Here is a 26,507-nt window from a genome sequence, read left to right on the forward strand (position 1 = left end):
GCAACTAACTTGCAGTTTATCTTCAAATACTTCCTTGATTACTCTATCTTTCGCGTAGTTTCAGTCTCTTCAGGGTCTTCGGCGATTCCGGCGATAAGAAGCAAGCTCCGGCAGTAACAGGTGACATCACTGGTGCTGTTCTAAACGAAAAAAGAGGAGGATGGTGTTGCCAGCGTACGCCGGTGTGCCCTAGATAGCGAGAAGTTACGTAGTGGTCCTGCGATGTTTTCGGGGCTTTCGTGCAGCTTCGTATAAAGGAGTTGTCAATCTTAAATTGTGAAGTATTTTTTTCCGCATTTTATTTGTAAAAACGATCAAAACTCATTTTTCGGGAAACACAAAGCGCTGTGTGGTGTTCGTACCGCCTAACAGACCACGCATGCCTTCGATGAAAAATCAGTGGCTTCAACCGATTATATGTAATGGTCATCGCTGTAGTGGCGTTCACAATATATACGAAAGGTAGGAATTCTGCTAGGACATAAGAAATCCTTTATTATACATGTCGTTTCGTTATAGAGGTGTCTGACTGTATAGCCGAAGGAATGTTGTAAAAAGAAAAGAGTGATTCCTCAAGGAAGCAGACAGCAATAGAACCCTTGTTAATCTTAACTAGCACAACTTGGACTCACTAAGGATTAGAAAAACGCATCAACGCCAAAGCGGTTCTTTTGCAGCTGGAAAGCACGCTAAACTTCATAAAACGTTAAACGTAATAAAAACTGAAAGTTTACGCAAAACAAAACATCCTCATCCTTCTATGGTATGTTTACTTGACGTAGTGTATGAAATTTCGTAGTCGTGTGGATTTATTTACAATAGCCAAATTGGTCAGTGCTAAAATGAAATACACGAAAGCGCCTCAGAATGTAGAGAATTAACGGAATTGTTTTTTTTTCATTGACAGGTATACAAAAAAAGAGAGGAGAAGCCTTGTGAACCGCTCTTTTTAAAGGGAAAGACGTTTGCAAAGCTCTAAGTAGAAAAAATTCTGTAGCAGATTAGATTACAAATGGGGGCTCGTCCTGCAGGATCGCAGCATCTATTTTACAGACTTGCAAGCAACGAATGCTTCTAATATATATATATATATATATATATATATATATATATATATATATATATATATATATATATAGAGAGAGAGAGAGAGAGAGAGAGAGAGAGAGAAAGCTAACAGTCACCGAAACCCAGGTGCATAGGGGAATGTCTCTATATTTTTAATTTGTAATTCCAATCAATTGGTTTAAAGAAAATGACATATAAAGCAGCAGAAAAAACAACTATGCCGCCGGTGGGATCCGAACCCACGGCCTCCGAATATAGCGTCCGGTGCTCTACCAACTGAGCTACGGCGACGGTTGTCCAACCTGATGTTTTCGTGGGTATTTATTTTTTGCGTGTAAGCGAACCTTGAGAGCGTTCACTAGCGCCACCCTCGTCCGTAGCTGTGGACGTAGCACGTCCTGTAATACCGCGAGTGTGACGTAGAACGTCATCTAACGGCGCGGGCGGAAACTGTGCGAGAGCCCTCTTATGCTACCTATGGCATCAAGACTGCCAGAGCCGAGAGCCCCGTTAAACTATTAGCAGACAAGGCAAATGAAAAGAGGGGCTCGTTTGACAAATATATGAAGGAAGCCAACAGTCACGGAAACCAAGGTGCACAGGGGTATGTTTCCATTTTTTTAATTTATAATGCCAATGAATTGGTTTAAAGAAAATGACTTATAAAGCAGCAGAAAAACCAGCAATGCCACCGGTGCGATTACAACCCACGACCCCCGAGTATCGCGTCCGGTGCTCTACCAACTGAGCTACGGCGACGGCTATCCAATATGCTGCTCTCGTCGGTATTTATGTTTATTGCCCGTAAGCGATCCTTGAGAATGTTCACCAGCGCCACCCTCGTCCACAGCGGCGAACGTAGCACACCTGTATTACCGCGACTGTGACGTGGAACGTCATCTAACGGCGAGGACGGACACTGTGCGAGAGCTCTCTTTTGCTACCTATGGCATCAAGACTGCCAGAACCGAGGCCCTCGCAAAGCTATTCGCAGACAAGATAAGGAAAATGAGGGGCTCATTTTGACAAATACATGAAGGAAACCAACAGTCACCGAAACCGTGGTGCAGTGGGGAATGTTTTTTTTATTTATTGTGCGGGTTAGTTGGAGAAAAATACTTCAATTACGCTTTGATTTTAAAGAAAACTACTTATAAAGCAGCAGAAAAAACAAACATTGCGCTGGTGGGATATATATATATATATATATATATATATATATATATATATATATATATATATATATATATATATAGTGGAAGCAGTCAGGGTTGCTCAACGGGCCAGTGAAAACTTGCACAGTGAAAAGGTCACAACTGGTTCGATTATCTAGGTTTATTCAACAACGGTTTCAGACGGTGGACCGTCTTTCATCAGGGTAAAGTCGAATGAATACACAGATGTGCGCATTTACGGTCCTAAATGCAGAGGGAGAGGAGGCACTTTCTCTATTTCTCTATGTCGGCGTCCACTAAGGGGAAAGGAGAATGGATGCGAAACAAGTTAAAAAAAGCTAGTTAAAATACAGAGGTGACAGACATGCAGCAGAGCTTAGAGGGATGGATTTTCGCCGAGAAGACTAAAGCAAGAAAGGTTTCCTTCTGCGGAAGCGAGAAGCTCGAGCACAAGGGGAAAATAACGAAAACACAGAAAACAAGAAAAGAACAAAAAGGAAAACACCAGAATACACTGAAACAAAACACAAAGGCGCACATAGCATGACCCGCTCCCCAGCGGTGCAGATGTTAAGAACTCTTGTAATGTAATTTACTGTCAGCTGTCAAGGCCGCATCATTACGCCTTGTTCAAGAGGCACCAGTGACCGTTACGAGGGCAGCGTGTCGCCTCAGCGGCGGAAAAGCTGTCGTCCAGACGCCGTGTCGAAACCCGATCCCAAAACTTGCCGCCGCAGAAAGCAATCACCGGCCGTTCGTCAGAGGGCGCCTGCGCCGTGCGTCCCGCCGCTGACAATTCCAAGAAGGGAGCTTGGAGGACAAGGAGGAAAAAGGGAAACCGGCATGGAGTAAAGAAGAGGGGGGGGGGGGGGGGGCGCATGGTGAGCAGGATAAAAGGAAAACAAATGGAAAATAACAGACGGGAGCTTCTTTCTCAATTAGAAAGGTTTTTGAGGAAGGCAAAATTGCCCAAGTTCTCATTAATGCCGTGGGTTAATGTCCGAAATTTATGTATGAATTACGATTCCCTTTGTTCTCTTTGGCGGCCGATTTGAAAACCCGACTGTAGGAGGATGACCCGGATGCTTTCAAATGAGTGCTGTGGCAGACATAGGTGCTTCGAAAAGGGTAGGTTTGGCAGTGTGTGAACGTGGGCCTTGTGGTTGTTGAATCGCAACCTGAACGGAGTTTCTGTCTGGCCGATGTACTGCATGCCGCGCACGCTGCAGTGAAGCATGTAGACCACATTTGCACTGTCGCAATTTAGAGTTTCTGTGATTGTGAAAGTCATGCTATGTGCGCCTTTGTGTTTTGTTTCAGTGTATTCTGGTGTTTTCCTTTTTGTTCTTTTCTTGTTTTCTGTGTTTTCGTTATTTTCCCCTTGTGCTCGAGCTTCTCGCTTCCGCAGAAGGAAACCTTTCTTGCTTTAGTCTTCTCGGCGAAAATCCAACCCTCTCAGCTCTGCTGCATGTCTGTCACCTCTGTATTTTAACTAGCTTTTTTTAACTTGTTTCGCATCCATTCTCCTTTCCCCTTAGTGGACGCCGACATAGAGAAAGAGAGAGAAAGTGCCTCCTCTCGCTCTGCATTTAGGACCGTAAATGCGCACATCTGTGTATTCATTCAACTTTTCCCTGATGAATGACGGACCACCGTCTGAAACCGTTGGTGAATATACCTAGATAATCGAACCAGTTGTGACCTTTTCACTGTATATATATATATATATATATATATATATATATATATATATATATATATATATATATATATATATATATATATATATATATATATATATATATATATATATATATGAGCCTCAGGACAAATGGTGAGCTGTTGGAAGTAGGCGAGTCTTATCTCTGTGTCCTTTCCTTTTCGTTCATGTGCTTATATATATATATATATATATATATATATATATAAGCACATGAACGAAAAGGAAAGGATATATATATATATATATATATATATATATATATATATATATATATAGATATGAGCCTCAGGACAAATGGTGAGCTGTTGGAAGTAGGCGAGTCTTTTCTCTGTGTCCTTTCCTTTTCGTTCATGTGCTTATATATATATATATATATATATATATATATATATATATATATATATATATAAGCACATGAACGAAAAGGAAAGGATATATATATATATATATATATATATATATATATATATATATATATATGAGCCTCAGGACAAATGGTGAGCTGTTGGAAGTAGGCGAGTCTTTTCTCTGTGTCCTTTCCTTTTCGTTCATGTGCTCTGGTTACCGGCCTGAATGAACGCAATACCCATTAGCACAAGAGCTCGTGGTGTGGACATTCTCAAGTGGTTTTATTTTAGCTTATATGTAACTTTCGAATTGTGGAGGCAGAACCATTGACCCAGTTGAAGACAACAGTTTTCAGTTCGCACTACAGGACACCGTTGAAAGGCTGGTCACTAGGATTTGAGTTTCTGATGCGACGCAAATGATTAGGTTTCAGCAAACTGCGCATGCACACCATGTGTCACACCGACAGAGATGGTGAGTCAAGAAGATAAACATATGGGAATGCAGCTGCTGTTTAGAGGAGTCACTACAAACAATCCTAATGATCTAGGCTCAAGCGCTATCGAAAGGAAGAGAGACTGCAACAATTTTATATCTGAAAGAAGTAGCTCAGAATGGATTGATTTCTCTTAGAGGTGCTAAACCAAAATGTGTAAATGTGATTAACACACGTTGCTTCTTTTTTTACATAATACACACACTCGGTTCCCCTGATAGCCTGCTCGCACCGAGGAGCACTTTCTTCGGCTAAAACATATGTGCAGTTGAAAGCGGTAGTTATTTCAAAACGGCGACATTAGCATCTCGCTGATTATAATTAAGGAACTTCTCATTCACGTGTTTGGTCTTCTTTCTTCGGTACCTGCAAATAAAATCACCACTTTCAATGAATTTGTAAATTAGGGACGCCTTAATGAATAATTAAATTTTAATAGCGCTCAGGCTGTTCATTTTGAGGCCCAACATTAAAACATTATTCTAGCATTTTGAGTGTGGAACGTTACACGCTTCACTCCTGCTGCACATTTACCGTCATCACACCCGCACACTGCCCAGCATTCTCGTTTTTATACTTCTGCACATCTGATCCGGACGCCGAGAAAAGAGGAGCGAAGCGTCATGTGCGATTTCTGATTTACATAGTCTCCTAGTATTTGGCATCCTAGGAGTGAATTTCATCAAAGACACACATAGAAATGAAAATGAGCTCGCTGGGAGTTTTTTTGTGTTGTTTCAGAAAGGCAAAAAAAAGGTGACAAAACTGGCATTGCTAATCTGAGCGATGGTATGGATTAATGAGCAAGAACTGATTGGTGGACACCGAACGCGATTGCAAAAAGCGGTACTGGCATCCCCGTGCCTCTATCTTCTGTTCCTATCGGCGATAGGACTAGCAGAGACGTACTTGCGTGCCTCGTCTCCAGCTCACCCGCTGTGATGTCATACAGTGCGACTCCGCCATTTGCGGCCGAAATTTGAGTCGCGGTCACCTACTATACGCTTTTTGGCCTGCAAAAAGGTTATTGGGCTTATAGGACAGACGGTGACAGGAGTAGCTGTGTTCCTGCTTATCTGAACGAGGCTCACAAGGCGCTAAAGGCCCGCAGTGGGGTTTGATGTTTTTTTTTCTTTCGCAGACGAGGTCTGCTAAAAAATTCGTTTTCGCCATTTGAGAGTCTCGCCTGCACATTGAATATTTCTGGTGTTCTTACTAAGGTGAACGCCACTTCTGTGGAGACACGTTCATTGGTGGTGAAATATTTTGAACGGCATTCGAACCCTGCCAGATTGTTTTTACTGATGGTTCAATGGATAAGTTTATCAAAGTTACTGCAGCGCCATGCGATTTATCATATTTGAATGCTGCCCGGTGCATCCGCCATACTAACGTCATATCGTCTACACTTCCTGTGCGATGCTGTAGATAAGACCTTAAGAAAGGTTAGGACTTTCTCGGATCAACTGTGGTAACATTGCGGACTTGAAATTGGTAGTTCGCAGGTTAAAACGATGTTTCCCCTAAAGGTTCTACATCCGCTCGCTGTGTTTCGAGCAGCAACTATAAAGTAGGGGGGGGGGGGGGGGGGAGGGCTTTTCTGTTGGTTCCTTCGCATATAGGATTTTTGGGAAACGAGGTGGTTGACAGCCTCACTGATGCAGCACTAGGCGTTGAATCGGCACGGAAAATTTCAGAACATTTCGATACATTCTTCAAAGAGACAACGATAACCCTTTCGAAATTCCTGACCCTCTGTGACCGGGGTCCTGTAGAGGCCTGTAGCCAATCTGCCGTAGGCATGCGAACCGTTCCTGCTGCTCTCCCTCAAGCACGTTGTTTCCGCGTGTGGCAAAAGGAAAACTATGAGAAGCGCTTCCTGCTTTCTTCGTCAATTTGTTTAGGATACTGAATCAGGCACCTAACGGTAACAGCCGTTTTTAATCTTCTGGGTGTTCAGTGCTTGGAAAAGTCCGATAAATGTACAAGCTATTGTCTTTAATGATTACATAATGCGTTACCATGGTCACGGAATTTTAAGCAAAGGAACCCTTATCTGTAGCCATCAACAACTTCAAAAATTTAAGGAGACACTTAAGCTCCGTGTTAAAGGGTATGATGTGATAGCCTGACTCGATAGTTCACTAATATTCAGATTGGCATTCTCAACCTTATATTTATAGATCCCTGAGAGTCCTCATACCCCTCCTGGCTCGGTGGTGCCGCGGTTTAGCAATGCGCCATTGCCCGACAATGGCAGATGCTTCCAGCGGTGGGCTTTGTGTAGCAGAGGTGCATGGCTCTTCCCCAACGACTAATGATTATTTTGAGGGCTACCTGCCAAGATCGGCAGTTTGCTCACTGTCCGGAAAAGGGGGAGGGGGGAATTGTGATGACGACGGAAAGTCACGTGACCTGGGTAGCCCACCTGCCTCCTAGTTTTCTCTCTGAGAACCGCATGCCAGAGCCATGCACATGATTTATCGCTCCAAACGCTCACGCCGAGTTTTCTGCGTTACGGGGCCCTTAATGCAATCGAAATAAAATCTCAGCCGGTTTTCGCTCCACCCCCTGCTGGTCCTTGACATATGGTGACCATGTCATAAAAGTTGAGGACCGGCTTGTTGTGGGTACGCGAACAAACACACGGGAAAGGCTCCGTAATACAGCGCTCACTAAAAATATTTCTTGAATTTTAAAAAAGGCAAGGCGGAGAGGAGCAAGCAGCTTTTTACTTTTGCCACGGGTGGCGCGGAGGCTTAATTTTTTTTACTCCTAATCCCATGCTCATTTCGTCGGATGTTGTGCACGCCAGCATCATTTTTCAAGCCTAATGAAAATTATCTTTTGCTCTGTAGTATCCGTGGTCACTGAACATTCCGAGATAGTGGAGATATTCGGGACTCACCGACGAAAACGTCGCCCGTAGAGAGACTGCAACTTCAATATATTAAGGCTCACATACTACGGCAAATTATATTATTTGAATTCGTGTGATCGAGCCCGGCAAGGGTATTTAACTGCATTTTGAAAAACGTGTGGAGGCTCAGCCTACCAAACCGGAATAATGTCGTCTTTAAACATGTGCACAACCTTACAAGACATATTCAAGGGGCAGCTGATAATAAAAAACGAGAAAAGTTTCGTTCATAGAGACCACAGTTTATCTGTACGACGGAATCTAACACGTTTACTTCCGGTAAGTGCATTCATTTCGCTCCTTAATGCTCACCCTGTAGCGGAGTGTAAATAGGCATATCTGTAAAAAAATATATATAAATCATCATACTCAGCATCTCATTAATGTTTCTACAACCTGCTCGCTATTTTTGTACAGCCATGCACCAAAACAACCTTTTTTTCCCCGGAGGCATACTGGCACTTTTTTTAGATTACAACTGCTGCTAATTTGGTTAAATTCGCTATGTACTTTTCTTTCCTCATGTCACAAATTTTCGACTGAGGCTGATAATTCTTTTCCTTTCTTTGCCAAGATTTTCCTGCGCCTTTGCACTTGTTCCCACATTTTAAGTCGCATCATAGGTTTTGAGTTACGTGCCGACATCGGCGACGTTCAAAGATTTTGTTCATTTTTTTTTGCTACTGTTGCATTTGAACAGGAACTTGGTGAGAAGCTAGTCTATCCCTAATATGCATCTCTTGCTGGCAGTTGTTGCGGCATTGTGGATCAAAAAAGAAATAAAATACCTTGTTTATATTGGAACTGGTGTGCGTACCGCAAAACACAGACACTCACAGTTCACAACCGTATGGCGACACACCAAACTGAGATGCATTTTCGCTTGTCAAAGCGCGTGATAAATGTGACCATTGTGCTGCGCTTAGTTTGGCGTGCGCGCATCTGGAGCATCGAGGAACGCCTGCCAAGAGGACCTTCGTCGAGGTCTGCGAAAGAGAACTCCTCCGCGCATGTCTCGTACAATGAAGCATGTGCAAGTACTTGCTTTCCTAGCAGCAATCGCAGTAGGCCTTCACTACGCTACTTGCTACGTGGTTGGAGGCTGGACACAGCAAAACCCGTGGAACAACGTTAAATACTTGGAACTGACAAAATTCGCTATTAAGCAGCAGGAGGAGAAAACCGGCTTCAGCAGTCGTTACTCAGCGCTTTGGCTACTCAAGGTGGAGACGCAGGTGAGGGGAAACAGTTTTTTCTTCCATAAGCTTCGTGTAACTGCACCGTATAAATGCCTAATTGTACCCACAGCAGGAAACAATGAATCATTTCCTTCTGTCAGGTTGAAAAGTAAAGCGCTTTAAATGCATAAAATTGCAAAAAATTCCGTAGAATTCCGTACAGCAGAAAAACGCTGAGCTGTAGTTTCAGATACCCGTTTATTTGTAGGCAAAAAAATCGAAAGTATAATATTCGCACACTATTTAGGTTATTTGTTTTTGTTTGCATGGAAATTGTTAATGTGTTTTTCGTTGGCTATTTCCGAGAGAAGATGTACAATCAGCAACGGAAGAAACGCGAAGAAGAAAACTCAGGCGGCCACTCAAAAGCACCAACATATTACCTCCTGGATTGCTAATACAAGCTAGGTTGAATAACACTTATGAAGAGCTAACTTTTGGCCTCCGAAGATAAAATATCCTGAGGTGGTACTGAGCTTCTCCTGGCTGAGAGCTTCTTATTTTCAAGTTCGTGTCTCAACTGTCGTGCTCGCATTTCATTTCTTGCTTATAGTACACTCCAGATAGCTATATAATATATTACTCTTTTAGCCCTCTTCTCACAGGTACAGTTGCAGGAATGAAAAATTTAAACTGGGAGCACATCAATTCCAAGATGATTATATATTAGGCGTATGATTGGGTCCCTGCACTTAATATTCCTCGAGAGCTTGTCTGTGTATTATGTTATATCCACCATGTATAACCGATCAGTACTCACGAAATTAGAACATACCCTCATTTGCCAGCCGTGTCTCTCGAACTTAGTTTTTGCTTGAAATGATTCAGAATAGCTCGCCATGTTCATAACTTTTTAACCACAAAGCTCTATAAGGCAGCTCTCTATTACAAAGTTAACATCGTCATCTGCTGAAGTCAAGAGCGTTTTCCACATGTTTTCCTCTGCACGTTGGAAGAGAGGAATGGCTTTACCCCGACGTAGCCTTAATACCAGGTCACAGGCTTTTTTGGTCTCCTCACTTAAGATTATTCACAGCTCAATATTGGCGTTGCAGCCCTTCCCCATTTCGCCTCCTGCTTCGTTCATTCTGCTCCTATAAGTATGTTCTTAATTTTGTCACGTGTATTTCATGGATAGCATTTCCCTTTTTACATTATTATATTTTATCTATTTGCTCACTATGTGCTTCCCCATCCTTGTCTGCTGTGCTATTTGCCAGTTCACAGTATAGAAGGACTGTCCTGTTATTCCAGCAGCAAGAAATCTTCCACTATATATTCTTCTGCCTGCCACTATCACCGGCACTATCGTAGGCGTTACAAACAACGCAACAATGCTTCTACATTAAAACAGTTCTGTCAACTCACAAACCAACATTGTTCTGTAACTATAGAGCAGAACTTGCTTTTATAAAAGCAGCTATTATCACTGTTCAGTGAAAAAAAACGTCGCATAATTCGCCTCGAAGAGCGTTTATATTTCATAACATTTACCACGTTAATACAAGTGTATTTATAAACAGATGTGCTTAATAATTTCTTATTGTACTCAACATTTCTAGATCGTGTCTGGAGTCAACTACAGGATACGGTTCAAAATTGCACGAAGGCCTTGCGTGAAGGATGGTTTTCCCACTTCGATTCGGTCGTGCAAGCATGCCAACTACTATGTAAGTTATGTTCCATGTCCTACCAGCCACGCTGCATCCCGTTCTTGGCTGTGGAGCAGCCACAATCTTGTGTTTTAATGCTGTAGACAGTAGGTATTACAAACACACTGAAAGTAATATCAGTAAATGTTCAAATTCAAGAATTCGGTGGCTATCCATATGGAATAGCGATGAAAAAAGCTTTACGATAATTATTTCGACAGCTGCGATTAGCACCCTCAGCAAGTGCCCAAGCACTGTCGGCCAATGCCATGTAGATAGACAAGGCATGCGTAATTCCTCCTCGCCAATCCTCCGTTGTGGCTCGAGCGAAAGCTGAGCGCGCAAACGGTAAGTTCCGCGGATGGTTATCGCGTCTCAGAATTGACATCATCCCGTTCTTTCATCTTGAAGCGCGAAATGCAGCTGGCATGGATATTCCTCGCGGCTCATAAATAAAAAATTCAGGCATGCTCGTTTTTTTGTAAGTCCTGGAGCCAGAACGCAATCGCTAGTTCGCTCAGGCGTTCGTCACTCTCATCGATGATAGAAATTGTCTCCGGCTAACAATGTATTCCTCTCCTCTGGGAAAGAAGAAGTGGCTGAAGACCGACAAAGAATGTGAAGTCAATGCTGTGTGCCTATCAATTTGAATGACCATGAAGGCCCCAAAGCAAAAACACTTTTGGGGCGGAGCTTTTCAGTCCGACACGAACAACGATGGAAGAACATAGACAATCCTAACGGCCATGCGGCGCCATTGGAGCGTTGCGTTCAGCGCCACCAACGATGGCGCCGACTAACATAAGGTGGCAAGCGTGGCTAAGTTCTTTTCTACGCAGCAGTCGGGCAATTGGAAAAGGCAGTTCATAATGCCGCGATTATCTTTCCTTTATAGTTTTAAGGCCACTGGAGGTCTTTTTCGGCTGTTGTCGGCCATCGATATTGCCTCGATGACACTGCCTGTTTATAGACGTTGCTTGTAACGCGTTCAAAAAGTTACCGGAAAGGGCCTCGTGGTGAAGCGCCTGACGCAACGAAATGACCACGCGTGCGACGTTTAACTTAACAGGATATTTTATTTATGTACAGCTTCAATAGTTCGATGCGGGTGATGCTGACCTCAAAGAAATTCAAAGAGAGAACGAAGTTGGCACCAGTTGCTTCGTGTTGAATTATCTTTTGCCGCCGATTATAATCACTAATTGGAAGTGGCGTGCTTCGTTAATTTGCCAGAGCAGGCTTTTTGAACCAGCGCGGAGTTATCAGGGGGCAAGGAGGGAGGGAAGCACGCCGGTAAGCCAGCGCTCAAAGATGCAGGCATCATAAGAGAGCTCAGTAGAGTTGTGGTGCACAGTCTTTAAAGGGACAGGTACGACATATACTTCCCATGTATTTTAGCTGAGGTTCAATACCCTTTTCTCCAGATTTGCTAGAATTATAGTGCTCACATTGGTATCATTGTAATAGACTTTTCATGTTCTCTTTACTGAGCCAGACCAATTCTTTTCAGACTTGCTTAATATTTTTGGTTTGTTTTGAAATGAACCCTACCAGTAAGCCGCCCGGTGGCTGAGTGATTACGGCGCTCGGCTGCTGGCCCGAAAGACGCGGGTCCAAAGACGCAGTCGAATTTCGATGGAGGCGAAATTCTAGAGGCCTGTATACTGTGCGATGTCAGTGCACGTTAAAAAACCGCAGGTGGTCTAAATTTCCGGACACCTTCACTAAGGCCTCTCTCGGCCTCTCTACGGCCCCTCTACGGCCTCTACAGCCTCTCTCGGCCTCTCACTACGGCCTCTCTCTAGCCTTAGTCGGTTTGGGACGTTAAACACCCATAAACCAAAACAAACGAACCATGCCAATATTTAAGCCGAAATAGGCAAAAAATATGCTCTGAAACAAAATTTCCTGATTTTCTTTAATTCTAGTTCAGTTCACGTCCCATTTTTCAATGTTATTTACTGGGCAAAAATAATGTTTTACCACTTGTGCGTACTAATAAAAAGGGTCAAACGTTGCAAAAATTTATTTTCAGATAATTGATGTATAGATAGGTAGATAAAGAAAGGGGGGATAGGCAAGAACGTTAACCACAAAGGCCTCCGGTTGGCTACCCTGCACTGGGGTAGGGAATGAGGGGATAAAAAGAGAAGAGAGAAGGAACGGGAAACACAGTCACAATCTAATAATCAGCTTTTAAGTAAAATAGAGAGCTTCATTAAAAATGCTATCCAAATATGTGCGTTGATATACGATTCCAATAGTCATCTGCCAGGTAGTCATGCCCATAATCATTATCTTTATCCTTTATTTGCTGCCTTGCTTTTCGCGAATATTTTGTGATGACCTGTGTAGCCCTTCCAGCAAATTGGTCATTCCCGGTAAACCTCGAACAGCCCTTGCAGCAGGTATCATTCACGTGAAACACAAAATTACATTGAAATGTCCGTTTTGTCAACCCACCCATCAAAGGGGCTACGGCATGTTCGTTCTTCATATCGCATATTTCTACTTCAGTGACTAATAAAGAGTTTATGATTCCATTTCCGAAATTTGAATGCCCTGAACGCACTGTATATTAAAAAAATCCCATGGATATTGAGACCAGGAAACTTCTCCCACTGGTAGCCACCGCCATATTGAATGCTCTACTGGCTTCACAAGGGTATACGCAGAGCGAGGTTCTCTGCTATCGTAGCTGCAATTCACGAAGAGAGACTTCTTGTCCCGTGTACTTTCGCGGTTGATCAAAGCAGCAGTCATTCCACATATTTGAATCACTGGTGCCGCAAAATCGACAACGGTAGATTAGTTTGTTTTTTTCATTATAGGTGGGGTCCAGTCACACTGGGGCGATACGACGACAATCGGCGGTCAGTGGGCTGGTCGGTATGCAGATGTCGTTGCTGACGCATCGGTCTGTCACGCTAGACCAACGACGACGACGCCAGCACGAGCAACGACCGCTTATTGTAGTAGAGTAAACAGTGAGCTTAATGAGAACCAGAAAGAATGTGGCAGGGGACTAGTTGGTATGAGATTCTATAAGTTAAGAAATTTTAAAACTTATTAGACCTCATGGTAGCCATGGTGGCATACGCGACGTGCGCGCGTCAACGAAGATTTTCTTTCATTCGGTGCCTGCGCAAACAAGTGAACGGCAAGGCAAGCGACACGGGCAAAAAAACCCCGCACGACGGTTCCGCTTTTCGCTCGCCGCCGTCGCCTGGATTTCTACGGCCGAGGGCAAGCTCCACGCGCGGGGAGGCGACGGCCTGAAAAATTGCTCCTTTGTGCAATTTATCGGCATTGAAAAAAGCTTAACGAGCGGCTGCATTTCATATATTCACAAGTTATCATTAATCAGCAGTGAAGTATTGCCAGATTCTTATCGGTTGACGGCAGACCGCCGGACCCTTTGTGACGAGGCCTAGCGAGTCCGCAAGATTCGTGTGTGCGATTTCGGCGATTGTGGAGAGCGAATTAAGAAGTTTCACGCATGCAAATAGCCGTAGAGCTTAATCTTGGCTACAGTGACCTCAAAGAAATGACTGCCTACATCGCAGGACGCGCGTACATAAGGGAGAAGTGCCGATGTGACCCGGCATGCAGAACATGTGCTGAAGGCAGCCGGCAGCAGTCGTCGGCGTCGACTGTGGACAACAAATATGGCTGTTTTCATGGTTGAAGGTAGGGTCCGAACGTAGTTTGTGGTAAAGCGATTTGAAATCAAATGTTGGTGACATCGGGCGAAGCATATACAATTAGCGGTAAGCACGGGTCCTACGCGAAGCGTTTCCGCATCAGGTGATAGCATCATAAGCGCCTATTGCAGCGTTGCCGTAGTGTGTAAACAAGTAAAACTACAATTTGTGAGCGAGAGCAGATAATATTAAAGATAAGTAGAGCTCACCTCACGTTTTATGTCAAGTAAACATGCAGTACTGTTTGCGCACAGTGATGTAAACCTCGTGCGGGCTGCAGTTGTAAAGGTCGCATTCCAGGAGACTTTGCGCACGCACAGTTTATATTAAATGATGTACTATTATCTTGAAGCACTCATTTACAAGGCGGCGACTGTTCGTCTGTGAGGACAGTGAAACATTCGAGCCGCGTTGTGTCTTGCCTTCGGCTTCGTTCCTACGAGCCGAAAGGAATATACGCCCAGCATACGACGCGGGGCAGGTATGCCCATGTGACGTCAGCGATCAGAGGTCACCAGATCAGCAATCAGCTGCGCAAACAAAAAGAAAAATCAACTTTCTAAAAAATATCAACCGCACAGAATTAAACAATCTTCGGGGAATTATTTAACGTGTTGGGTCTTCAATGCAGTAAGGAGGGTATAAGCGAAAGTACGCTTTCATGGCCCCTTTAAAAGTTATCCCCGTCATTTAACCAGTACATTTTCAGATTGTGAATACCAATAAGCACATTTTGCAGCACGCTCGCAAACAAAACATTAAGAAGCTACTTTGCGTTTTCTTTAAGAATCAGAATCAGTTTTTTTGAATAAAAAGTAAAATGGAAGATGGAAAATTTATTCTGCCATGGAGGCATTCCTTTTTCTTCCTTAAGAGTGTATAGCCATGATCAGTAATCACATTTATCCTGGCTGTGTGTGCTACTGACACCGAGAGTTTTCAAGATCGATATTTGGTGGTAGGCGCTAGCTTCTACAAAGATGCTGTGCCCAGCGGAGGGCTGCGTTGCCAAAATTGATCAGCATGATGGGAAACGTAGGCCGACCCGCGCAGATTCAATGATTATAATACTCGTTCTTCGGTGTTAGTGATTACAGTAACTGTTAAACTCGAGGCCCAGAGCCGAAAAAAAATCTATACTGCTTGTGAAAGCCCATTGAAACAGGGGATGAGAATGCAAAGCACTTCAGTCTAGTCGCATAGCATCTAGACCTAAATTTGGTTCAGAAGAAAACGCTAAAAAGCTTTTTGCTGTTGCTAGATAAGTACTAGCATACATTTGAAGCCTGGAAAAAGTCGCCGTAACCTGGCTTTCAAATTATTTGCAACTCAACGGATCTAGATATTGCATATGCTGTTAATTGGGGCACTGATCGCCGCCACCTACGTTTCTAAAAGAGTCGTTTGCTCTGTCTAAAGAAATGTATGATCGCCTAGCCCTGTTAGGCCTGGATATACGCAGCGTAAGAGCGGCGACATCTGGTTCGGAAGAGTTGATATATGAAAGGCGCGCATTCACTACATGTGCCTCTATTCACGGTTTAATTTTGAGCCGTCGTGGCGGAGTGGTAGCGTCTGACTCAAGCGCCAAAGGTCCTGGTGCAATTCCCAGCCTCAACACAGGTTTTTTTTTTTTAATTCAGTGAGTGTGCGGGGTGTTTGACCACGTGGTCGACCACGTGGTCTGTCACGTAGTGCGGAGCAGCTGCAGGCGCCGTGGCTGGTCACATGGTTCGTCACGCGGTTCGTCATATTACCAGTCACGTCGTTGGTCACGTGGTGTGGTCTCCAAAGAATGCGCAGACCAGCGAGGCGCGCGACGGCGCCGGCTCTAGCTCGACGGCTGTGCGGCGTATGACGTCACTGCTTTTCGCGCATGCGCAGCACGCCTCTGCAGGAGCCACGCAAAACTGCCCAACCTTGTTCAGAAAAAAGTGGCGATTTCATGTCATGAAAAAAAAATTTAATGTTTTGGCTATCGCAATCAACTCCAGGATCTTACCTTCTATGCCACGGCCGTGCGTCGCATCTCTAGGCTGTAAGTTCTTTGTGCACGGTGTCATTCTTTTCTGTCGTGCTTATGATATTCTTGTCATCAAATGTAGATAGTCTCCGTGCACTGGCTGCACATCAGATGCCTTCAGCGCACGTGTTTGCGAAACCGCGGCAATTTAAAATTCGCTATATAAACCTGAAAAAAGTAGCGTTACCTCCCACATCGTTGCAAACAAACCTACGAATTATTGCTTAATGACCAGTTATCTTCCATCCTTGTGTAGGGTGAAAAAATGTCTTTAGTTGGTAGAAGAAAAGCAGATAAATGCTCGCCGTGTGATGTGCTGACCCGTGTAATGGTATTGAATACCTTTAATGTTTTGTTCTAGCATAAGCAAAGAGTAAGGCGTTGTCCACCAGGAGAGCGACGCATAGCCGCGATCAACTTTCAACGTCGACATGTTTTTGGTCATTATGGTCTCGTCGTCGGCGTCAATGACAGCGCGTCCCCGCTGCACTCACAAATACCTCCCCCACACCAGACGTCTGGTTTCCAGCGCATTCCAACAGTTCAGCCAAAGCGCATTATTTATCTTACGCGTGAACTAATGCGAGTGTAGCATATCAAGAGTAAGGCAGATGCACGCTTCTTCATCGAGTCTCTAGACACTCTGACAGGCACAGGCACTTCGCGCCAACCCAGCCATTGCTGAATGAAGCACCTGCACAACGATAAACACGTGAACGTTCAGTGAAGTTAACACGGTCTCGAAAAGAGGAGGTCATTTTTTGCCTTAATCTACTCAACCACTCTGGCGTGTTACTGCGGCGGTGAGTTACGCAGCGGAACGGCGCTTAGTTTCGTCTGCGTGGGATCTGTGTCAGTAGAAGCTTTATAGGAGCCCAGAGGTGCTTAGTAAGTTATTCAATTAAATCTAGTTTGAGAGAAACGCTAATTTTCTATGCAAAGCGGAGGCAGCCACTATTAGCCCGCACTGTTCTTGGCAGACTCAAAGTTGATACTCGTGGCGACATGGATAGCGGCAAACTGCGTTGCAGGTTGCCTATAGGATGCAACAAGGCTCTGAATTAAAAGTGACAGTTTATTTGAAACAACACGCGCAAAAGTTCATGCCTTCATCTTCCAAGCAAAAAGGAAAAAGCGCCAAAACCGAACACAATGAGCACGTTGGCCCCCGCATACGTGCCACATTCCGCACAAGACAAACTTAAGTGCACGTAAAAAAGTATTTTTATGGTGCGAAATAGAGACATAGAATGCACTAGCGCAAATACGTTAAAAAATGCTGAAGAGCACAGCGCCTAACTTCCAATAATATAGGCAAGATCTTTCTTCTGGACAGAAGAGTACACTACTAGTCTAACCGGAAGGCTCTGTAGCTTTTCCCGTGCGTGTTTCTAATAACTCATCAAGCAAGTTTTCTCACTAAACTGCTGAATTATGTACTTTCGATATTTTACATTCGAGCACACACTTCACTGCATGCGTCTTCCTGTCTTCTATAAACCTGTATAACACCTACCCGTTAGTCTTATGTGTTCAAGAGCTCTACCATACGAATCCCTTGTCTGCAAAAAAAGAACTTAAAAATCAGTTCCTGTGTGTCTCCTTTCTCAAACACAGCACAGTGACATCACGCATAACTAAAATTATTGGCAACGTCCTGCAGGATTTATTCATTAGTCACAACGTGGGCCCCTGCACCTAAAGACGTTTATATCAAAGCTATACAACTTACTAGATGCAGTGGAGTTCATGGTAGAGAGAAGTTGGGCAGATGGTTCTTGATAATCACTAAGTGAACACGGGAGGGGAAAGCTTCAGGCTGCTTGCCAGCGCTTCAACAAGAGGAGTTGTCATCGTCTGCTTAAAGTGTTCGTCATTGGCGAGGTTTAAATAGGGAAGTAACTCCAAGGAGGACCAGGTCAAAGGGAGGAGGGTGTGAAGCGGAAGGGTATTACGATGGTGAGGGTTAATCTCCTCCTAGCATGCTGGCTGCCAAAGATTATTAACGATTTACCTACTACACTCTGAAAAGGTCAGCAGTAAAGAAATCCGGGGCGGCTTCGTGTGACTGGGTGCGTTGAAGTGCAAAACTCAGCTAAAGGAATTAGGTGGCATAGAAAGAAAAAAATACCAAGTGAAGGAAAACAAGAAAACATGTGAGCCAGTTCAGAGAAAGTGCGAAAGAAAGGGTGTGTAGCAATTCGCAAGCCTAAACAGAGAAATTATGGCTGGGTTTCTGAAAAATGATGACAAGAGATGCAGGGCATAAGCTCAGGATAATTTGAACAGAGAGAGAGAGGCGGAAAACAGAGGACAAATAAAAAATTACAGAGGGGGGGAGGACGATCGGACTGAGGGGGAGGGGGAAAGAAACGTTAAAGCGGCGTCATAACGACACTTTACCCTTTCTTTAATACAGAGTGCAATGTAGAGCCACTGCTTAGAACTATTACAGTCTATTGTTACGGCTGATACCAATGCTTCAATGGAAGATAAGAGATCCCTAAATTGAAAATCAGCAACCTAAACTGATGTCGTCAGTGGAATATCTGTTAAACCTGCGAACAGAACAAAACACAAATAGGCGTTAAAAAATGCACTTTATAGCAGGCTATTTTTAAAGCCAAAAACCCTAAACTTGCTGATTGTGGACTGAGGATGCGAGGGATCATTTTAGATTGCAAGAAAATTGGTTCATGAAAATATATCAAGAGGGAGCAATGAGGGTATAAATATTGTTTATGTGCATGCGCTTATGAAAACATTTCTCCATTACAGGCCATAACATTCTGCAAAGCGACCATCTACGATCAGCCGTGGACGAAAACGATAAAAGTTACCTCATTCAGGTGCAAAAAAGTAAAATAAAATGCCGCAATTCTGGCTATGTTCTCCCTGTATGGCTGGAATGAAAACAGATAAAAAATGTGCATAAAAACGATACATCAGCTACAGTTACCAAAGACAATGACATATTCTAGAACCTGTACTTGCTCAAATCTTGCTTCATTTTTTTTTTCATTTTTTTTCATCATCGCAACATGTTTTCCGCAAGACTTATTCATGTGAAACACAACTAGTATCCAGTATCATTTACTCATAGGCTAAAAGTCATCCTTGACCGCTCTTTACTTGCCGACCGTATATTTTTTGATTTTTCGAAAGCTTTTGATAAATTATGCCATAATCTTCTAATGTTTAAGTTGAACCGACTTAAAGGGAAGCTGAAACTGTTTTCAAATCGCATGAAACGCTGTGGTTGGGAAGAAATGACATTGAAAACCATGTGTGTAAATTTTTTCCCGATTCTATGCGCAAACAGAGCTGCAATCGCTTCTTAAAAACGCGCCGCCGGCACGCCCTCGTCGCTTCCGGAAGCGCCGGATGGGGGGACGGCAGAGCGGGAGAACTGGCGGAAGTGACGCCATTCATGGAGAGAGTGCCGGCCGTCCGGTTGCGCTTGCTTCGCAGCGGCGCGCGGTTTGGCGAACCCCAGACCAACGTAATCTTCTGCCAGTTCCGTTTACTTTCTCTCGTTCGGTCGTTCCGTGTAATGCTTGAGGCCTGTATATTAACCAGTTTTGGCATGGTATTTCTTTCGAACAGCGCTCAGCACACAGCTTGGTAGAATCCGTCGGTTGTTCTCCCCCAGCCTCTTCCACGTTAACCAGACAATCTAGTGGTACGCAGCATGCCGAAACTGCCTGCACAAAATATGTGCCTCAATATTTTTCTTTTCGTTATATTACTTTCTTACCTGTATGTAAACTCTTTGCCTTTTTCAGCTGGTTCACATCCATGCTGAGCTAAGGCCACTTCCAGCATTATATTTCATACACACAGTCTTGAACTCTTTTGAGCTTGTTACGCACTGTGTTCCTTTTGGCTATTACCTGATTGCTTGCACCTCATGGCAGCACAAGCAATTCTTTTTGTCCTTCATCCATCAGCGCGCAGCACATGCAGCTGCACTTAACTGAACAAAAAAAAACGGTTATATAAGCCAAGCATACTTTTTTTTTATTCGAGAAGTGTGCCATGAGGCATAAGTTGAAAAAGGAAAGGGGGGAAGGAATGCACATGATTGAAAGTTAAAAGGAGTGAAGAACCGTTGCTCTGAGGTAGTCGCAGAGGTTGTTAATGAAACGGTTGTCCAATGTCCACTTCACGAAGTCGCTTTCGCGGTTCCACCGCAGGCCCACCTCCCTGAGGAGCCGTTTTCTGATAGCAGCCGTCGCTGGGCACGTCCACAACAAGCGCCGCACATCACATATGTCCGGTGCAGCGCCACAGTGAGGGCACCTGTCAGGTAGTGGCAGATCTTTGGCACTCCACCGATGACGGACAGATGGTGTCAGAGCCGCCCCTGCCCGAATCCGGTGCACGGATACTTCCTCCTGTCGAGTAAGACTACGGGGGAGAGGGTGCGAACACGGAGGAATTAGAGCGCGTGTTCGCTGGCGCAGAACTTCGGAATCGGAAACGTGGGACAGGAACGGATCTGGGGGAAGAGGGGAAGGTGGCGTATCGTCTAATGTATGAAGATGACTCATAGCATCCGCTTGAATGTTATGTGGATCCTGGGCATGGCCGCGAATCCAGTGTATGCGCACAGGACATGGATACTTTGCGCAGAGCACATGAATAGATTGTGAAATCTGGAACGTTCGTCGAACAGCCTTCAGCTGTTTAAGGGCGGCGCGTGAGTCGGTGTAAATGTGAACTGTATTGAATGTTGGAACTAGCGGAAGGGAAGCAATGGCATTGTAAATGGCTTGAAGTTCCAATGCCAGGGGAGTGCACGTATCCGCAGTATACGTCGCGCGAGAGTTGAGATGCGGATGAGATGGACTATACACAGCAGTAACTCCCCTCACTGCAGAATGAGATGCATCCGTGTATAATATGCACCCTTCAGGCAGATACGCTGCTGATACCGACGGGGAAACAGTGGGGCGATTGACAGTGAGCTGGAAATAGGACCACGGTGGAAGTGTCTTTAAACGATGAAGTTTGAGAGACTGTTTTCGAGCTCTATTTGCCACCCGTTGGTCGATGATTTCACTGAGCGTATTAAGTTGGGCGAACTCCTGTAGCACAGGTATGGGTGGTAAACGAGGCAGATATGTTATGACGCGCATAGCCTCACGATTGATAGCTTCAAGGGAGTCCCACTGTCTGCGGGTGAGACGTTGAAATTGAGCCTGATATACTATCCGTGGCTGAAGGATAGAGCGCACAAGCTGGCGGGCCGTATGAGCACGTGCGCCACCAGAGCGCTGTTACGTCTCGCCTTCGACGCGCGGTATAGCCGGCGCGGATGCAACGGACGCCGCGGCTTCGTTCATCGCGGCCGCAACGCCTCCCGCCAAGCGCGTCCAGACAGGTTTCAGTGCCACGTGTCGTCGTGCGTGCGTGTGTGTGTGTGTGTGCATGTTTTGCCCACGCTTGTCAAAGCGCGGCAGCCGGGGAGAGGAGCTCCCCAACTGGGAGGCGAGGAGGTCTGACCGGCGCCGGCCTGGCGGACGCGCCCGTCACGCCTGAACATGTTCATGCGTCGCCGTCTTGTGCGACTCATCCCAAGCCGCTCCTTCTTGCCCTCGACTCCGAGGGTATATAAAGAGAGCTGCCCCGGACGCCAACGAGAGACGTCGATTCCTTCCTTCCAGTAACGTGGTCGCCCTGACCGGCTGCTCTTTTGAGATGCCAGAATAAACAAGTTGTTCTGTTGCCAGTCGACTCATCCTTTGCCGGGACCTTCGGATGTTTCCAGCTTTGCCCCAGGCCGCCAGGCCAACGCTACCCTTGGGGCTTGCAACCCATTTGCAACAACTGGTTGCCAGCGGTGAGATCCCGACACCGGAGGCCAGCAGCGAAGATATGCGTTCAACTGTATGCTGAGCAGCACAACGACCATCCGGGAGCAGTGCAACGAGCCCTGTGTGATGACTGGTTGCCTGCAGCGGAACGACTGCGCTGAATTCTTGGCTGCGAGGTTTGGTGAGTGCGGGACTTTCTTCTTCTGAGTTTTGCCAGGCTTTTGTTAGTGTCAGAAACAGAGCTGGTAATTGTGTTGTCGTTGCTGCCGGGTTAGTTTGCGGCAAGACAATAGTAGGCAGTAGAGAAAGCAGCATTCGGAGCAGCCATGGATTTGAAGTCGTTGCGCAAACCGAAATTGCTGGAGCTTGCAAGAGAGTTGGGTCTGGATGTCTCAGACAAACTCAGAAAACCAGAACTGCTAAGGGCTATTCTTGAGTTGGAGGCTGAGGATGACGAGCTGTCGGAATGCCTTGAGACGATTGAGGAGAGGGAACAAAAAGAAAAAGAGAAAAACGAGCGCGAACGTAAAGAACAAAAAGAGAAAGAGGAGCGCGAACGTAAAGAGCAAAAAGATAAAGAGAAAGAAGAGCGCGACCGTCAACACGCTTTGGAAATGAAGCGTCTCGAGGTAGAGATGGAACGCGCTCGTAATGGAAGTCAGGCACACGGTGCAGGAGAACGGGTATCGTTCAAAATGACTGACCTGATGCGGCCGTTTAAGCTTGGAGAGGACATTGGTTTGTTCCTGGTTAACTTTGAGCGAACGTGCGAGAAGCAGGGGTTCTCTCGGGAAACGTGGCCACAGCGCTTGCTCACTTTGTTACCCGGCGAGGCGGCCGACGTAGTTGCTCGCTTGAAGAGAGAGGAGGCAGAGGATTTCGACCAAGTGAAATCGAGTCTGCTAAAAAAGTACAGGCTGTCAGCGGAGGCGTTCCGTCGGAAGTTTCGGGAAAATGAAAAAGGCAGAAATGAGTCATATACAGAGTTTGCCTACAGGCTTATGTCAAACATGCAGGAGTGGCTCAAAGAAGAGAAAGCGTTTGGTGACCACGAGAAAATTCTGCAATGTTTCGGGCTGGAACAGTTTTATAGTCGGTTACCTGAGAACGTGCGGTACTGGGTCTTGGATAGGCCAGACGTTAGTACAGTGGCTAAAGCCGCCGAGCTAGCCGAGGAGTTTGTGACGCGTCGGGCTCGCGGAGCTAAGGACGGTCAAAAGGGTGAATTTGGCTCCAAGTCTGAGAGGCCGAAGTTCACACCCATGAGAGCAAGGGGAGACACGCGTAGTGCGGATGCGAGTGAAAGCAGTCTGACCGAACGTAAGGAGACGGCGGCAGCCGAAGCCGAACGCAGAAAGCGGTTCGAGAGGAGGCAAGCGCGCGTGTGTTATACGTGCCAGAAGCCGGGTCACTTTTCGGCGCAGTGTCCAGAAACAAAAAGAGAAGTCGTGTGTTTGTCATTATGCAGCACTGACGAGAACATGAAGCTTCTCGAGCCTTACATGCGAGACTTCCTCGTGAACGGGAAAGAGTGGCGAGTGCTTCGTGATACCGCAGCTACAATGGATGTAGTTCACCGCTCTTACGTAGAACCCGATATGTTCACGGGCGAGCGCGCATGGATCAAGCAAGCCGTGGAAGCTCATAGCGTGTGTCTGCCCGTAGCAAAAGTGCTTATTGAAGGACCTTTCGGAGCACTTGAGACGGAGGCCGTAGTGTCATCTAGGCCGCCCCCCCAGTACCCGTACCTATTTTCGAACAGGTCCGATCACCTCCTGCGCGAGAAGGGGCTTTTGTTTGGTGAGGCTAGCGTTCAGGCCTTAACCAGACCGAGAGTTCGGGAGCTCGCTGCAAAGGCGGTGGTTGCGGGGCCGACGTTGTCGAACAATGAGAAAGGGTCGGAGGCGCAGCAAGCTGATATTCAGAGCACGTCCGAACTGAATAAAATTGAGCCTGTAGCGTTGAAGGCACCAGGTACTGGAGATGAAATGCACGACACGGGAAAGTTAGAAGAGCTTCCGGTCGAGCTTCCGGGACTAGGCTCAGTGACGAACAGGGAAGACACTGATCAGGTCATTAGTGACTTATTCAGTAAAGCACCGCTGTCGCCTGAGCAGAAATCCGAACTACACCAACTCTTACAAGAGTTTCAAGGTCAGTTCTCTGAGAGGCCTGGTAGGACTTCTGTCCTTACTCATGATATAGAACTTACCTCCCCAGAGCCAGTACGATCCAAGGCGTACCGGGTGTCACCCCGCCAGCGCGATAATATGGAGGCTGAGGTAAAGGAAATGCTACAGCTCGGTGTTATTGAGGCGGGTGAGAGTGATTATACCTCCCCTTTGATTTTAGTTGAGGTACCGGGCAAGGAACCTCGTCCTTGCGTCGACTACCGCAGGCTTAATTCCATCACTAAGGATCAAATTTATCCGATCCCTAACATCGAGGAGCGCCTTGAGAAAGTTAGTAGCGCTCAGTTTATTTCCACCCTAGATCTTGTCAGGGGTTATTGGCAGGTTCCACTTACAGAAGAGGCTAGTAGGTATGCGGCGTTCATTTCACCAATGGGAACATTCCGTCCTAAAGTTTTGAGTTTTGGTTTGAAGAACGCGCCATACTGCTTTTCAAGCCTCATGGACAAAGTGTTGCGAGGACAGGAAGAATTCGCTTTACTGTATTTAGACGACGTAGCGATATTCTCCGCATCCTGGTCTGAGCATATGGCACACTTGCGGGCAGTGCTAACCCGCCTGCGCGAAGCGGGCTTGACAATCAAGGCTCCCAAGTGCCAATTAGCACAGGCCGAGGTTGTCTACCTCGGTCACGTGATTGGACAGGGTCGTCGCCGCCCCTCTGAAATAAAGGTGGCCGCTGTGCGAGACTTCCCGCAACCGCGCACGAAGACCGATATTCGGTCGTTCTTAGGTGTCGCCGGCTACTATCAGAGGTACATCCCCAGGTACTCCGATATCGCGGCTCCCCTGACGGATGCTCTAAGAAAAACAGAGCCCCAAACAGTCGTCTGGAGCGAGACAAAGGAGAGAGCTTTTAGCGCCCTAAAGAGCGCCCTAACAAGCCAGCCTGTGCTACGATCGCCAGACTATACCAAAGGGTTCGTTGTTCAGTGCGATGCTAGTGAGCGAGGCATGGGCGTTGTACTGTGCCAAAGGGACAATGGAGAAGTGGAACACCCCGTCCTGTATGCTAGTCGTAAGCTGACCTGTCGTGAGCAGGCGTACAGCGCCACCGAGAAAGAGTGTGCGTGTCTCGTGTGGGCCGTTCAGAAATTGTCATGCTACCTAGCCGGCTCGAGGTTTATCATTGAGACGGATCACTGCCCTCTCCAATGGCTGCAGACCATATCTCCCAAAAATGGCCGCCTCCTGCGCTGGAGCCTCGCTTTGCAACAATATTCCTTTGAGGTGCGTTACAAAAAGGGGAGTCTCAACGGTAACGCCGATGGCTTAAGTCGAAGCCCCTAACGTAGGAATCCGCCTCAAAGTTGTTGGTTACTGATGTTTTCTTCCTGAGGCAGGATTTTTAACATATTGCTTTTGTTTAGTGTTTCAAAGTGATTATGTGCTTTCTAGTGCAATTTTCCAATTTGTGGACGCGTTCTGAGTGCTGCTTGACTACTGTAAGGAACTAGGCAGTAGTATAAAAGGGGAAAGAGCCTGGCAGAGCTTAGTGAGGGTTGTCTCGTGCTTGCTGACTGAGCGGTTGCGTTTCGGCGTAGTTCTAACGCTTGCTGGGAACGAGCACAAAAATGGCAACTCTCCTGAAGTGACTTTGCAGTGCCCTGTGTGATCCTGAACCTGAGAACGAGGCCTTCTCTGTGCGCTGCGCTCAAGCAACGTCGAGGGACGATCGGTTTCGATTACGAGCATCATCGAGCGACATCCCTCTGGACAGCGGATGCAGTCCCCTGACCATCGGGATCTCCTTCTCCCGGCGGGGCGGTCTGTTACGTCTCGCCTTCGACGCGCGGTATAGCCGGCGCGGATGCAACGGACGCCGCGGCTTCGTTCATCGCGGCCGCAACGCCTCCCGCCAAGCGCGTCCAGACAGGTTTCAGTGCCACGTGTCGTCGTGCGTGCGTGTGTGTGTGTGTGCATGTTTTGCCCACGCTTGTCAAAGCGCGGCAGCCGGGGAGAGGAGCTCCCCAACTGGGAGGCGAGGAGGTCTGACCGGCGCCGGCCTGGCGGACGCGCCCGTCACGCCTGAACATGTTCATGCGTCGCCGTCTTGTGCGACTCATCCCAAGCCGCTCCTTCTTGCCCTCGACTCCGAGGGTATATAAAGAGAGCTGCCCCGGACGCCAACGAGAGACTTCGATTCCTT

General features: G+C 46.1%; 1 protein-coding gene across 2 annotated transcripts in view; it reads left to right on the forward strand.

Annotated features, from left to right (window-relative positions):
- The first annotated feature begins 8,730 nt into the window (after positions 1 to 8,730).
- Positions 8,731 to 26,507, forward strand: part of LOC144132542 (cystatin-1-like) — a 42,456-nt gene continuing 24,679 nt past the window's right edge. The window contains exons 1-3 of one of the 2 annotated variants that reach the window (XM_077665028.1): positions 8,731 to 8,965; positions 10,531 to 10,638; positions 19,126 to 19,223. In XM_077665028.1, the coding sequence (XP_077521154.1) occupies positions 8,741 to 8,965; positions 10,531 to 10,638; positions 19,126 to 19,215 (423 nt within the window). In that variant the 5' untranslated portion in view covers positions 8,731 to 8,740 and the 3' untranslated portion in view covers positions 19,216 to 19,223. Of the gene's footprint in view, positions 8,966 to 10,530; positions 10,639 to 19,125; positions 19,224 to 26,507 lie in introns of those variants that run through there. The other variant, XM_077665029.1, reaches the window with a different exon arrangement.

The sequence above is a fragment of the Amblyomma americanum genome, chromosome 5 (genome assembly GCF_052857255.1).
Source record: "Amblyomma americanum isolate KBUSLIRL-KWMA chromosome 5, ASM5285725v1, whole genome shotgun sequence".
In the NCBI taxonomy this organism is placed as follows: Eukaryota; Metazoa; Arthropoda; class Arachnida; order Ixodida; family Ixodidae; genus Amblyomma; species Amblyomma americanum.